We start from the raw sequence: 13,857 nt of genomic DNA on the forward strand, positions 1-13,857 counted from the left end.
GGCAGATTCTCAAGATTCAGAGTTGGCTATCTCAATGGTTACATATTAGATGAATGGCTTAAGCCAGTAGAAGCTATAAGAGGGACTAAAATAATAGAAGAACTTTAGATGCTAGTAAACCTAAAGGACCTCATCAGAAAACAATCAGGCTATGAGAAATTCACTTGATGGTTGTAACTGTTGAACTTATGTAATCTTCAAATGTATAAAAGTTGTATTTGTTGATCTGTCAATTTTTATGTAATTATTTTTAACTTAGGTTAGTCTTGTTATCAGACATGAATTTGTGATAAGCAATCTTCTCACAAATTGGGGGAGATTGTTGTGCAAGACATGCCTATATAATAACAAGACCAAGTCACATTGACAACTCTGAGATTTAGTTGTATGATAGTCTAAATCTGTATTATGTATTGTATTTCTTGAGTCTGTAAAAAGGTTAGAAGATTAGACTGGATTATTTTTCCAGTAAACAGTTTCAAGCCTAAGAAGAAACTCTGGAAGAAGATCAAGCAAATATCATGCCTCAGAGAAATGATGTAGAAGCTTGGAGTTGAATAAATCTATTTTATGAATAATGTTCTAAGTCAAGATATCAACAAGTCATAGATCAAGTTATATCGAGAAGTCATTCGAGAAGTCCAGAATGACTAATCGAGAAGTCCAAAATGGATTATAGAGAAGTGTCGGAGATATCGACAAGTCAAATGAAGATGTGAAGATTGGAGATATCGACAAGTCATTTCTACATGTAGAGAACTCAGAGATATCGACAAGCCAAAATGAAGATGTGAAGTATTGGAGATATCTACAAGTCAATTTCTCATTAGAGATCTCAGAGATATCGACAAGTCAAAATGCTTATAGAGATCTCACATATATCGATAAGTCAATTCCACATGTAGAGATCTCAGACATATCGACAAGTCATTTCCCATATAAATATCTAGAGACCTCGACAAGTCAATTATACCTGTAGAGATCTCAGAGATCTCGATAAGTTATTATACTCATCGAGATGTCACTTCTCTATAGAAAAAATAGAGATCTCGATATGCCTCTCAAATACAGAATGCATACAAGCTAAATATTCAAGATTATCAATCAACAAATGATCTATTCACTAGATTGGAAAGTCTACAAAGTAGCTGGAAGAATACAAGATCAAGGGTCAGGATAAACTGATAAAGGATAGTCGCAGACTTACAAGATTGCGCAAAGATTTAATAAGCCAAAAATAAAAATATTCAGGGATTGCTTAGAAAAGAGTTTAGTACATCTTATTGCATGTTGTGTAAACCCGTGTTTACTAATATATAAAGTAAAAATTGGTCCTTTATTTTTAATTGTAACAAACAGATCTAAATTTTCTTGTATTCTCTCAAGAAAGAAGCCGAGTTCTTATATTTTTAAGAACACGAAATTTTTAGCAAGACAAACTTAATTATACAAATTAAGTGAGTTTTGAAATATTGTGCTTATTATTTTGTTTCTGTTTAACACAACATCTCTGCAAATTATAAACTGCTTTATTCACCAATATCCAAATTATTTAGAAAGGCTAAAAATTAAGAAAACACATTCACCCCCCTTCTGTGTTGCACTCAGTAGCTAACAAAAGGTATTAAAGATAATTATTAAATTAGTTGTAATTGTAACCAAATTTTATTATTATAAATCGCAAATGATGTCCTATTTAAATTTATATTATTTATCCTGCGACTATACAAAATTTATAAATTAGACATGCATCAAGAATGCATAGCACATACAGAGTAATAACAAGTAACTAGCTTGTGTTTGAAACTAATAACTAGCTGAACATGCCATATTTTGGACAATCTAAATTATTGTACATAATCATATTATTATAATTATTTATTATATTAAAATATAAATATTTATTTTGGTGTCTAAACTACTCTATCTGATATATCAAGATATTATTTTCTCCGGTATATAAACTACTCATATTTCGAGTTATAAGATATAAAAATATATAATATATAAATAAAAAAGCCCGGACAAAGCCTAGTTCAGCCTGATCCGTCCCGGCCCGCGGTCCTAAAATGTGCCTTATATTTCTTAGGAAGTCTGGTCTGGCTTGGCCCGATTTTTAAAAAAGCCCGACCAGATCATTTTTTTAAAAAAATCGGGCTTTTTAAAATTTGGATAAAATCCGGCCCTTTGCGCTTTTTGTGAATCTCTAATTACAATTTAGACTAACATAAAACAATTACTAATGGATATTTATTATTAACCTAAAATTTTAATTGTTGTTATTTAATATACTAAATCTATAAATCAACTAAATATATCTTAATTACTTCTAATATATAATATACTTTACAACAATTTATTTAAAATATTAAATATACTTAAATTTAATATAAAAATATGATTTCCATCCAGGTTTTTTTATAAACCCGGTTTTTTATCCGGGCCGAACCGGGCTTTTATTTGAGCTTTTTAAGATCCGGACTTTATCCGTACTTTGTTAAATTCGGGCTTTTATTCGGGTTTTTTTGTGCTTCGGGTCAATCCGAATTTTTAAGAAAAAAGGAGGCTTGTTTAAGGCCCTCGAGCCGGGCCGAACCGGGCAGGGTGTTTTACTGGATCATGCTTTTCGGGTTTTTTCCGGATCGGATCGGATTTCGGGATTCAGATTTTTTGAACATCGTATGGTTCTACCAAAGCATGTGGGATGCCATTAAGGTATATATATTTTACAGAATTAATAATTTTTTCAGAATTGATTACCTTTCATAAGGTACAGATTCTTCATTTATTACATTAATTCTGAAAGGTAACAATCATGTTAAGGTTATAGATTATCGTCCAATTAGTCTCATCAACTTGTACATGAAACTGGTGAAAGGGCATTCAGACTCAACAACGTTATGTAGAAGTTGATTTCAACATCTTAATCAGGTAAACAGTTGACAATATTTTAGTAGCTAGTAAAGTAATACAGGTGCTGAAGGCAAAGAGATACAAGGGGCTTGTCCTAATATTAGATTTTGAGAAGGCCTTCAATATAATTGATTGGACTTATTGTTTCATCTCCTTAAAAAGTGGAATTTTTACAGATGTTGAATAAATTGGATTTTGACCATTCTTCGAACCACTAGAACATCATTTAAGTAAATGGAGTTCCAAATTATGATTTCCGATTAGTTTAAGGTGTTAATTTAAGGTGCTAAGTATATTCCGTATATTTTTTATATGTAGAAAAGTCTTAAAGTAAATATTAACAAAAGTAAGATTTACGACTTTCATGAGAACAATTGATCTTAACATGTGGTCATTATGTTGATTGATCTTAACATGTGGTCATTATGTTGGATGTAAGATTTGCCCGGGTAATTCCTCTTATCTCGGAGTCAATATAGGTTCTTTAGCAATATAAGTAAAATTATAGGATCCCCTTTTCATCAAAATGAAAAAGAAACTAGCGTCTTGGAAGATATGTAATTCTCAAGCACGCATGCTAGTGATATTAAAAGCAACCTTGGATAAAATGCCTATCTATGGACCTATTTTTTTTATTTTATAAAACTATTGGAATAGTCATCAGAGTAAAAGATTTTTGGATTAATAATTTATTATCATTTTTAGTTTTTCTTTAGATTAATTAGTTCAAAAAGTCAGGTTGTTAAAGTTGATATAAGATCATATTGTTCTTTGGAGTATTAGGTAAGAAACTTGTACATTCCATATGATTCATTCTTTTAGATTCTTTTAGACTATAGTTTAACTTTGACCCGTAATAAATTAGGAAATTAGGGAGTAAACGTGTCAAGAACTTTACAACACATAGGTTTTGTGAATTTGGGGAGCAAATTTCTTTTAAACAGGGTAGTGCGTAATAATCAGTAGTTTTCCAAATAGTAATAGTAAAGAACATTACATATAAATGATTTAAATTGATAAATATTAAGATATTAAAATTGGGTTTTAATACAAGATATAAAATATGGATCAGATTTTAATATGAATAATTTGTAGGCCTAGAATTGAGGTTTTAACACGCTATATTCATCATATTCTTCCTTCCCCCTCTTTAATATTAAAATTCGTGATATTTTCCTTCTCCTCTTTAATATCAAATTTCGTAGGGTTTGGTACATAAAATCAGTTTTTTATATGATTCGTATTAAATTTTTTGTAAGTCGGAGTTAGTTGATTCTGGATTTTTAGGAAATATATTTTCGTTCTCTACTGTTGGATTTTTAACGCAGCGGGGGCATGGCAAAACACTTTTACACATACAAAATCCAAATAAAAGCATATAAATCGTGAATAAAAATTCGAGGGATCAAATCTAACCTTTTAAAATAATTCGGAGACAACGATCAGAGATCCTTAGCAGTTGCTCCTCAAGTGTGAAGCACTCCACCGGTATCCACCAAGAAAACGATGTTAAGGAGGAGGAAGGAGGTGGTGGGTTTTCCAAACTTTTTGGGTTTTCGGGTTTGATGTGGGTTCGAATAAAATAGGGTCTATAATAGTGTATTTATAGGCAAAATTTTCAGCTGAAATTTTCCCATAAATATTATTATTATTATCCCATTTATTATTCTCATTAATAATTAAAACACCTTTTAATCATTAATCCTTTTTCTAAACACTTTAGAAATAATTCTCTCTCTTGATTTAATTTCCAAAAATTAAATTCTTTAATTAATAATATTAAGAACTTTTCTTAATTAATTTATAATCAATTAAATCTCATTTAATCAATTATTAAATTTTCCAATTAATTATTTATTTCACAAATAAATAATTATTAGCCATTATTAATTAATTCCTCCACCATTAAATCATTCTCTTTTTATGGTGTGACCCTGTAGGTTCAATATTAAGCCGGTAGTAGAAATAAATAATAATAAAACTATTTTATCATTATTTATATAAATTCTCTAATTTATTAAATATGATTAATTAATTAATCACATTTATTCTACATCGTGAGTGATGCTTCTCAACATATCGCGACTATCCGGATAATATGAATTCACTGCTTAGAATACCAAGAACCTGTCAGTGAATAGTTACCGTACAATAAACTCCTTCTACCCAACAATATCCCGATTAAATACAAGGCATGGATCTTGTGTCAAGCCTATCTAATTCAATCACTTGCTTACCATTTACTATGCGTAGTTCTATGCAAATTAGAAACTCCTTTCTAATTTCATTCACTCTGGCCAGAGATTCCTGAACTAGCACAAGTGGATCAGCCTTGAAAATTCGCTTCCTTCACTGGAAGGGGTAGATCCTTTATTGATCATACACTATCTTCGTGTACAAATTCCTATACCCAGAAGAGCCCTAATAATTGTCGCTGGAGACTAAGAACTAAACCAAAGCATAGTTCAGTGTACACAAGATGACTATGATGACCTCAAGTCTAAGGATACTTGTACAACTATCACTATGTGAACAACTGCTGACACGTGAGTGAACTCCATCAGTTGTTCAGCTGTGCGAGTCATGTTCAGTGAACTTATTCTATAATAAGCACCTACATACTAGCTATAGTGTCACCACACAAATGTCTATGAGAACAGACATCCTTCATAATGAAGCAAGCATAGTATGTACCGATCTTTGCGGATTATTAATTACCAGTTAGTAATCCTATGACCAGAAACTATTTAAGTTTAGAGTTATCATCTTTTTAGGTCTCACTATTATGATCTCATCATAATCCATAAAAAGCTTTACTCTAAACTATGGTATATCTTATTTAAACACTTAAATAGATAGAGCCCGTAATAAAAACAAAACAAGTCTTTATTAATATCAATGAAATCAAAACAGATTACATAAAAGTTATTCCTAAATCCTAATACACGATTGGACTTAGGACATATTCCTTTCATCTACAACTTTCGTGATTTGAGTTTTCCGATTTATAGGGTCAAAAAGGACAAATTCGAATCTGGTCAAAATTGAGGTAAGTTTCTGATTGCTCTTACAAGTGTTCACAAAATTTTGTGGCATGTTTTTATATTTGATTATCAGAACATAGATTAAATGATGATATATTTTGAATTAATATGTGTTGTTGTATATATGTGAAGTCTATACAATAATTTTGAGACCGTGATTATGCCATGGTTTGTAAAAATAAGAATAAGACGAGTTTATAGTGACAATTTTATAAAAAATTAGGACTGCTATCACCGAGATGTAGTGGTTGTGGAATAAATCACAAGTTTCGAATTATTATTATGTGAATATATGTATTATTTGTATTGATTAAAAATCTTAAAGTGTATTGAAAGTTATTATTTTGTACGTCGTTATCATATTCTATAGTATATCGTCTTCTCTTATATGTATGTATATTGTTAGAAGAAATTGATGATATCAGTATTTAAACTATCAGAGTTTATGGATCGGCATTTGATATCATTAGTTGACAGTGATGACGTTATTATCATTTACCATCAGTATTTGCTGATCAGCTTTTGTCAGCAGGATTTATTCATATAAGTATCTATCGAACTGGAAACTAGGAGATATCAAAGAAGGAATTATTTGCAGAATATATGTTGGTGTAGGACTTTACTTACTGTATTAATCAATAGATCAATATGTTATAGGATTCTTTATTGATTGTGTAACTGTGCAGTATATAAGCACATATTAGGTTTACACTTGAGGTGTTACGAATTGTTATATCTTTTATATAACCTAGAAGCTCTAAAGGATAATTATTCATCCTTTAAAAGAATATTGTAATCAGTTTTTATATATTGATAATAAAAAATGTTGATTCAATTGAGTCTGTTATTTCGATTTGATTGTTTAATTTTATTCACCCCCCTCTACATTTCATTAAAGGCTTACCAACTGGTATCAGAGTTTGTTGTTGATACACAAATAGTTTAAGATCCATAGAACAATCATTGATGGCAAACAAAAAAGGACAACATATTTCCGCACCTCCAACAACCACAAATCCAATTAGCCACAATATGAATAGATATGAGGCTATCAAGGTTCCAATCATGAAGATACATGAATATCCAATCTGGAAAGTGAAGATGGTCATGTTTCTCGAAGCAACAGATCCTGAAAATCTGAACAGGATTTATGTGGTCCTCACAGGCCAATGAAACTAGTTGTTGCTGTTGCTGGGTAAGAAGAAAATATAATTGACAAAGATAAGAAGGATTATACTCCTGAGGAGTAAGACATATTTTGAATAGCAGTCTTAACAGTGTCATGTCCAATAGAGTCATTGGATGCAAAACTGCCAAAGAAATCTGGGACACCTTGGAGGTAAAGTTTCAAGGCACCACTGCTATAAAAAAGAACAGAAGAACTATACTCACATAGGAGTATGAACACTTTGACTTAAAAACTGATGAGTCCTTGACTGAAATCTATGACAGGTTTCAAAAGCTGATAAATGACTTGTCACTGGTTGACAAAGAATATGATCCAGAAGATTTTAACTTGAAGTTTCTTCTGACACTTCCTGAAAAGTGGAACTTAAAAATTACATCAATAAGGGATAATTATGATCTGGATGAAAAAACTCTAGATAAGATCTATGGCATTTTGAAGAGTCATGAACTGGAGATGGAGCAAAGAAGTAAGAGAAAGGGAGCAAGATAAGTTGCACTCAAGGTTGAAGAGAAACCAAGGTAGAAAGTTGGGAGAAAAAATCATTTCAAAGGCAAGGCTATGATTGCAAAGTTTGATATTGAGTTATCAAACTCTGAGAATGACCCAAACTCTAAAAATGAATCAAACATTAAAAGTGATAATGATAATAATGAAGATATTGAGCAAATGGCTACTCTTTTGGTTAAAAGCTTCAAAAGGATGATCTACAAGGACTTGAAGAAGGGAAAAAAGTTTTCCAGGAAGGGCTCTAGTTCCTCAAAAACTGATAAGAGGAATTACAGAAGAAACTCTAATGAGAAGGAGCCAAAAATCTGATAAATATGACAAGTCAAAAGAAAAGTGCTACAACTGTGATGAAGTAGGACACTTTGCAGCTGACTGTAGGAAGCCATGGACTGAGAAGAAACAAGCCTTGATCACCAAGAAGAAGAACTGAGATGATACATCAGAATCAGATGATGGTGTTAACTATACTCTTATGGCAAATGCTTATAGTGAGGCTGTTTTTGTATTGTAATAGGATTCCTTATTGATTGTGTAAATGTGCAGTATATAAGCACATATTAGGTTTAAACTTGAGGTGTTACGAATTGTTATATCTTTTTTATAATCTAGCAGCTTTTAAGGATAATTGTTCATTCTTTGAGAGAGGATTGTAATCAGTTTTTATACATTAATAATAAAAACTGTTGATTCAATTGAATCTGTTATTTCGATTTGATTGTTTAACTGTATTCAACCCCTGTACACTTCATAAAGCCTAACATATATTATTTGGCCCGATTATTCCCCATGCGCTATATAGCTCATACTTACAAATTTTAGGTTGCGTCTCACGTTGAAGTTGTAAATTATACGAGTAGATTGACTTTTGAACTTATTTTAATTGTGCTTAATCTTTATAAAAGATTTTTGGATTAATATTTTTTTTAATATAAATTTTTATTTTATATTAATTTTTGGGATTAAAAATTTTGCTTTCTTTAAATTTTAATTTAAAATCAGATATATTTCTCACCCAGATATATCTCTTAGCGAAATTGTTGTAGTGTTTGTTACCACCAAACATGATTACAGATTTCAAAAATAAAAAATATTCGGTTGAGATGCCGATTTATGATTTATCGGGTGATTTTAAAAAAATTGTATGATTTATCGGTAATTGTATAAATCGAACAAAAAAATTAAGCGATTTTCAAGCAATTTATTGATATTTTTAAAAAATGGGGCGAATTTTAAGAATCAGTTGAGTTATAGAAAAAATGGGGCAAAAAATGGAGGTGGATAGAAAAAATTTGAGCGGACTCAGTTGAGTTATATATGGTGGCTTGATGATTGTCCAAAATAGCGAAAACAAGCAGAGCATGTCCTTAACCACTCACTCCTCCTCACTTCTCCTTCACTCCACTTCCCCGCTTAACCTTAGCCCTGTCACTACTTGTATACTTCCTTGTCCCCGTCCATCTATACATACACTCACGATAAAAAAATCAAGAATCTATTGCACTGATCCTACTGACACACAACAACAACAATTAAATCTCTCTGTTCTTCGCTTCACACTAGGTACTTATCCATTATCTACTCTGCAATTCTTATACTATGTTTTAAGTGCAAGTTATTTTTATGTTTTTAAGGTATTCCTGGACTGGACGAATCCAGCTTACCCAGATGGATTGGATATGCTTTTGGTTCGCTTTTGTTGTTGAATCATTTTGTGGGTTCTGATTCCAATTACATTACACCTTCTCAGCTTGTGAGTAGAAACCAAGAACAACCCCCTCCTTTCAACTTTATATTGTTTATAGTTGTTGTTTAATATTATGACTTGTTGTTTACTTACTTATATTGATGGTGTAGAGAACAGAAGCTTTGGGGATTTCATTGGCTGCATTTTCTGTTTTTGTTCCTTTTCTTGGAAAGTTTTTGAAGGTAGCTTCGTCTTTCCTACTTTTGCCTGTGATGGATGATTTGTGCGTGTTTATGTAGCCATGTAGCCAGGTGTGTGCTTATGATAAAACTTAGAATGACAACTATAAATTCATAGCATTCGATTGTTATTTATCATCCAATGTAGCTTCTTTCTTCATGTTTTGCTTATGATCGATGCACTTTTGTGTGTATTGTGTGCTCGGTTTTAAACAGAATCTTTGACGAAAATAAAAAACTCATCACAGCCATGTGTTATGTATAGTTCAGTGGTTACGTATTTGTGCTAATATGGCTTTGATTCAACAATCACAAAATTGTTATTCTCTCAAATGGTGAAAATTTACAGAAATATGCTCCCGTTTCATGACAAGAAACTTACATGTTATAATAACCTCGCACAGAGGTTCTATTAAGTTAACCTGTGTAATTGATCACTCAACTCACACAGATGAACACTTCAAGAAGCATCTTGTTGTTGATTTTACTGCAGAGCAGTCGCAGGCTTCAAGATATATGGTTGTTTGTTTAATCTAATCCAAAACTACATGTCCATTCAATTGATTTGGACTTTGATATTAGATAATTTTTGTGTAAGCATTAGAGATCGTAGGTCTTCAACCTTAAAAATGTAGTTCGAAACTTACTGTCTTCCGTAGAGCTTCGTATGTGTATGTAGTTTGATGTGAATGCATGATATTATATATACTTTCGTATAAACATTATGTGTTTATTGCTAATTGGACATCTGGACAATGTCAATGCCTGTTCAGTACAGTAAAACTTCATTTGTATATGTAAATATGCAGGGTGCTTCTCAAGTGGAGCAAGCAATTCTTCCTGATGGTTCTGAGCAAGTCTTTGTAATGTCACAAAATATTTCGAATATCCAAAAGGAAGATTTGGCTTGGGGAACATACATTCTTTTGCGCAATACAAACACCGTTTCAGTGGTGAGTGCTAGGTTTCATAAAATTCGATTGGATCTAAGAAGATTATGATTATTTCTGAAATTTTCTACACCAATGATTATTTATAAAAAACAAAAAAAAAACTGTAGATGAGATCCATTTGCAAATTAATTTTTTGCCTTCCTAGATTATATCAGTTCAAGGTGCATTATGTGTTCGCGGCTACTGGAATACCCCTGAAAATATATCAAAAAATGATGCACTTGGTTGGTTTGAGAAACAGATTGAACAAATTGGTCTCTCTAATTTGAAGGATACACTTTATTTTCCGCAGAGCACAGGTATACTATAATTCTTTTGTTTTTAGACCGTGCCAACATATTATTGTCATAATGATGTACCTCTGTGTGATCACTTGTACTTTGGAAAAGAAATGTAAAGGATGTTATGGATTATTTATTCTTTCCTAGCGTTATTAACAACTAAATCAGCAAAACCAAATAATCAACCAGAAAGTACTTTAGATGTTTATTATTAGTTTTTTTTATATTTTTGTTCCATGTGTAGTTGCTGTTAGTATTTCTTATTATTTCACTCTTTGTGGTAATGGTCAAAAGAATTTATAATATACACATCTGTGCGTCTTCCACTAAGGATTGAACCCTCGATCTCCGAAGATAAAAGGGATATCCACTTATCCACTAGACTACAGAGCTATGGTTTAATATCGAGACTAGAAGGATGGTCAAAAGAATTTATAATATACACATCTGTGCGTCTTCCACTAAGGATTGAACCCTCGATCTCCGAAGATAAAAGGGATATCCACTTATCCACTAGACTACAGAGCTATGGTTTAATATCGAGACTAGAAGGATATTTTACCTTATGTGGCCGGTTCACTAATTTTATAGTGCAAATAAGTCAAGTGAACATATCTTACAATTACTCAACAATACACCTGTCAACGGTTTTGCTACACAAAGATATTATTGATTTTACTGTTCAATTAAAGTTTAAGGGGATTGCAGTTGGTAGAGTTATAATAGTCTAGTTAGCTTAGGTGTACAGTGTATCAGACTTTTCTTTCAAGCCCTAGCTCCGGTAAGATACACTTAAATTACATAAGTCATAAACTGAGACTTTTTCCTAGTTGCCTAATGCATTATATCTTTGTTATTTATGCATCTTGATCATGCTGTTTCATTATTCCTCATAACGACTATAATGAAGCGTGTTGAAGTTTTTATTTTTTCTTTTGTTTAGACTCCGAACTTTGGAAGATTCTCCCAGTTGGTGCTCGCTCTCTCCTGGTGCAACCTCTTCTCCCTGGGGAGCAGTCCAAGGGTTTTCTCCTGGTTGCTTCTAGCATCAGTTTTGCATATAACAAAAGAGACAGATTATGGATAAAAGCCATTGCTGATAAATATAAAGGTAGATCACATGTGAATAAATTTACATTTATATTGATCTCTAAAATTGTTATTCGGTCAAAGTTCTTGTCAACTACGGTTGTTATGATAACCATCTGCATATTAAAAGTTCCACGATAAATTTAATTTTTGAAACTAATTTGTTTAAATATGTCTAAACATAGAACTAGTGTTCCCGGAGAGTGTTTAATTAGTACTACTGAATGTATTTAGATGAATGATAACAAAACAAAAGTGCAATATTCACCAAGAAAAGGTTAGTCCACAAGGTCCCATAGAAACAATAGTGCATGATCCAGATAATCATGTCTGAGGCTAGTATAATACTTGCTCATTATTAAGTGGTTAATACGTTTAAAATGAACTTGCAGGGAAGCATTACCTTTAGTTTTTTTTTCTGATTCATTCATTATATCGACGTCTCATGAAGATAAGGTTATTGTATATTGACATAAGCTTTTGACTTTTGAGATTGGATCATTGAGATAATTCAGTCACTAAATAATTTGATTTTATCTGCAAAGGTATTGTCTGAGTAATTGTTAATTTGTACAAAAATGCTGGTTTTAAATAAATTTTGTGACTCACTGTAACCTTTTTCTGAACGGTCTCATCAGGATAGTGATTGTCAGATTGTGCATTAAACAGTCCATGTTTATGAAGGTTCTTTGGTTGCCCTTGTGACAATGTAAGTCTATATCAACTAAACTTCTTCATATTTCTTTATCTTTTTCATGCGAGCTTATCAAATGTCCTCAAATGAACAAGCTAGCTACCACCTAGTTCTTACCTTTTTAATTATTTGGGCAAGATAAGAGATACATTAATTTTTTTGTTGTTGTAGGACTGACTTTAATGAGGGAGTTGAGAAATCTTCAATGGATTGGAAGGAAAATTGTAGACTTGAAAGCTGTGAATATGATTAAGGGCTTGGAGTTTGCTAGTTTAAGAGAGTCATTATTAAGTCGAACACAAATATTTGAACCTTCGAAGAAGTGGCTAGTTTTGAATATAGTATTCTGAGTAACAAAAGGTTAGCAGTCTATGACAATTTTTTATGGGAGAATAAGAGTTTGCAGTTGGTAGCCAGGTGAGTTTATTTTGTGCCAACAGTTTCTTAAAAGTAATGAGACAGGTGTATAAATTTATCGAAGATTGATGAATAAAGTCCAAATTCTACCAATACGGTGATTTTTGTTAATGCAAAGCGCTACATGAATCTGCAGAACATCTACAATACCCTAATAGAGCTTATTAATTACTGAGATTTAGAGATTATGTATTGATCTGAAACATGTGTATGAATTCAGATATAGAACTACTTCTACTTTGTACCTAGTATAAGGTTGATACCAAATTACGAATAAATATTGAAAATATAAAATTGAAAGTAGCCAATCATGTGAACACCCTCTTCTTCTTGATCAGTTCTTATTTGGAATTGTTATTAATCTGGCTGATCTAAATTCTAAGTCACCGTGACAGCGAGTTGCCCTTCGGCTTCAACCCCTTCTTCGAGGTAGGAGCAGGTTGATTTTCTTGATTTTGCAAACCTTGGATCTCTAGCTGTGGATCAAAAGAATACAGAAAACAGAATCTCAACTTGAAAGTTTGAACCGGACGATTTTAAAATTGTGATGATAGATATGTTCCTTAGGGTAAATATGAATGGTTAAAGTGGATTAAGCCATTTTCAATTCAATGTTTTAATATTTAGGATAAAACTTATTTAAATTTCTATGCAAGTTTGAGAGGAAGGCGAAAATAAGTCAAATTAATTTGAACTTTATACATTGTTAGGTCACACATATTGTAGAAGTTGGTTGAATACAGTATTTATCACAATCAAATCGAATTAAAAAACTCAAGTAACAGAAAACAGACTTTATTCAATATAATAAACTCTGTTACAATATGGAACTGTCCTCTCTCAGTGA

The 13,857-nt window shown here is 31.8% G+C and overlaps 1 protein-coding gene across 1 annotated transcript; it reads left to right on the forward strand.

Annotated features, from left to right (window-relative positions):
* The first annotated feature begins 8,920 nt into the window (after positions 1-8,920).
* Positions 8,921-13,318, forward strand: LOC141720690 (protein COFACTOR ASSEMBLY OF COMPLEX C SUBUNIT B CCB2, chloroplastic). The gene is made up of 8 exons (XM_074523252.1): positions 8,921-9,213; positions 9,285-9,403; positions 9,508-9,579; positions 10,386-10,529; positions 10,675-10,828; positions 11,754-11,921; positions 12,538-12,608; positions 12,765-13,318. The coding sequence occupies exons 1-7, from the start codon at positions 8,979-8,981 to the stop codon at positions 12,540-12,542; spliced, it is 897 nt and encodes a 298-aa protein (XP_074379353.1). The 5' UTR covers positions 8,921-8,978; the 3' UTR covers positions 12,543-12,608; positions 12,765-13,318.
* Positions 13,319-13,857: the final 539 nt, after the last annotated feature.

The sequence above is a fragment of the Apium graveolens genome, chromosome 4, assembly GCF_009905375.1.
Source record: "Apium graveolens cultivar Ventura chromosome 4, ASM990537v1, whole genome shotgun sequence".
Classification (NCBI taxonomy): Eukaryota; Viridiplantae; Streptophyta; class Magnoliopsida; order Apiales; family Apiaceae; genus Apium; species Apium graveolens.

Bases quoted from the DNA above. Each gene is read 5' to 3' on its own strand.
- LOC141720690 (XM_074523252.1), top strand. From the start codon at position 8,979: ATGATTGTCCAAAATAGCGAAAACAAGCAGAGCATGTCCTTAACCACT. The intron at 9,214-9,284 runs GTACTTATCCAT...TATGTTTTTAAG, and splicing joins TGTTCTTCGCTTCACACTAG to GTATTCCTGGACTGGACGAA. The intron at 10,829-11,753 runs GTATACTATAAT...TCTTTTGTTTAG, and splicing joins TTATTTTCCGCAGAGCACAG to ACTCCGAACTTTGGAAGATT.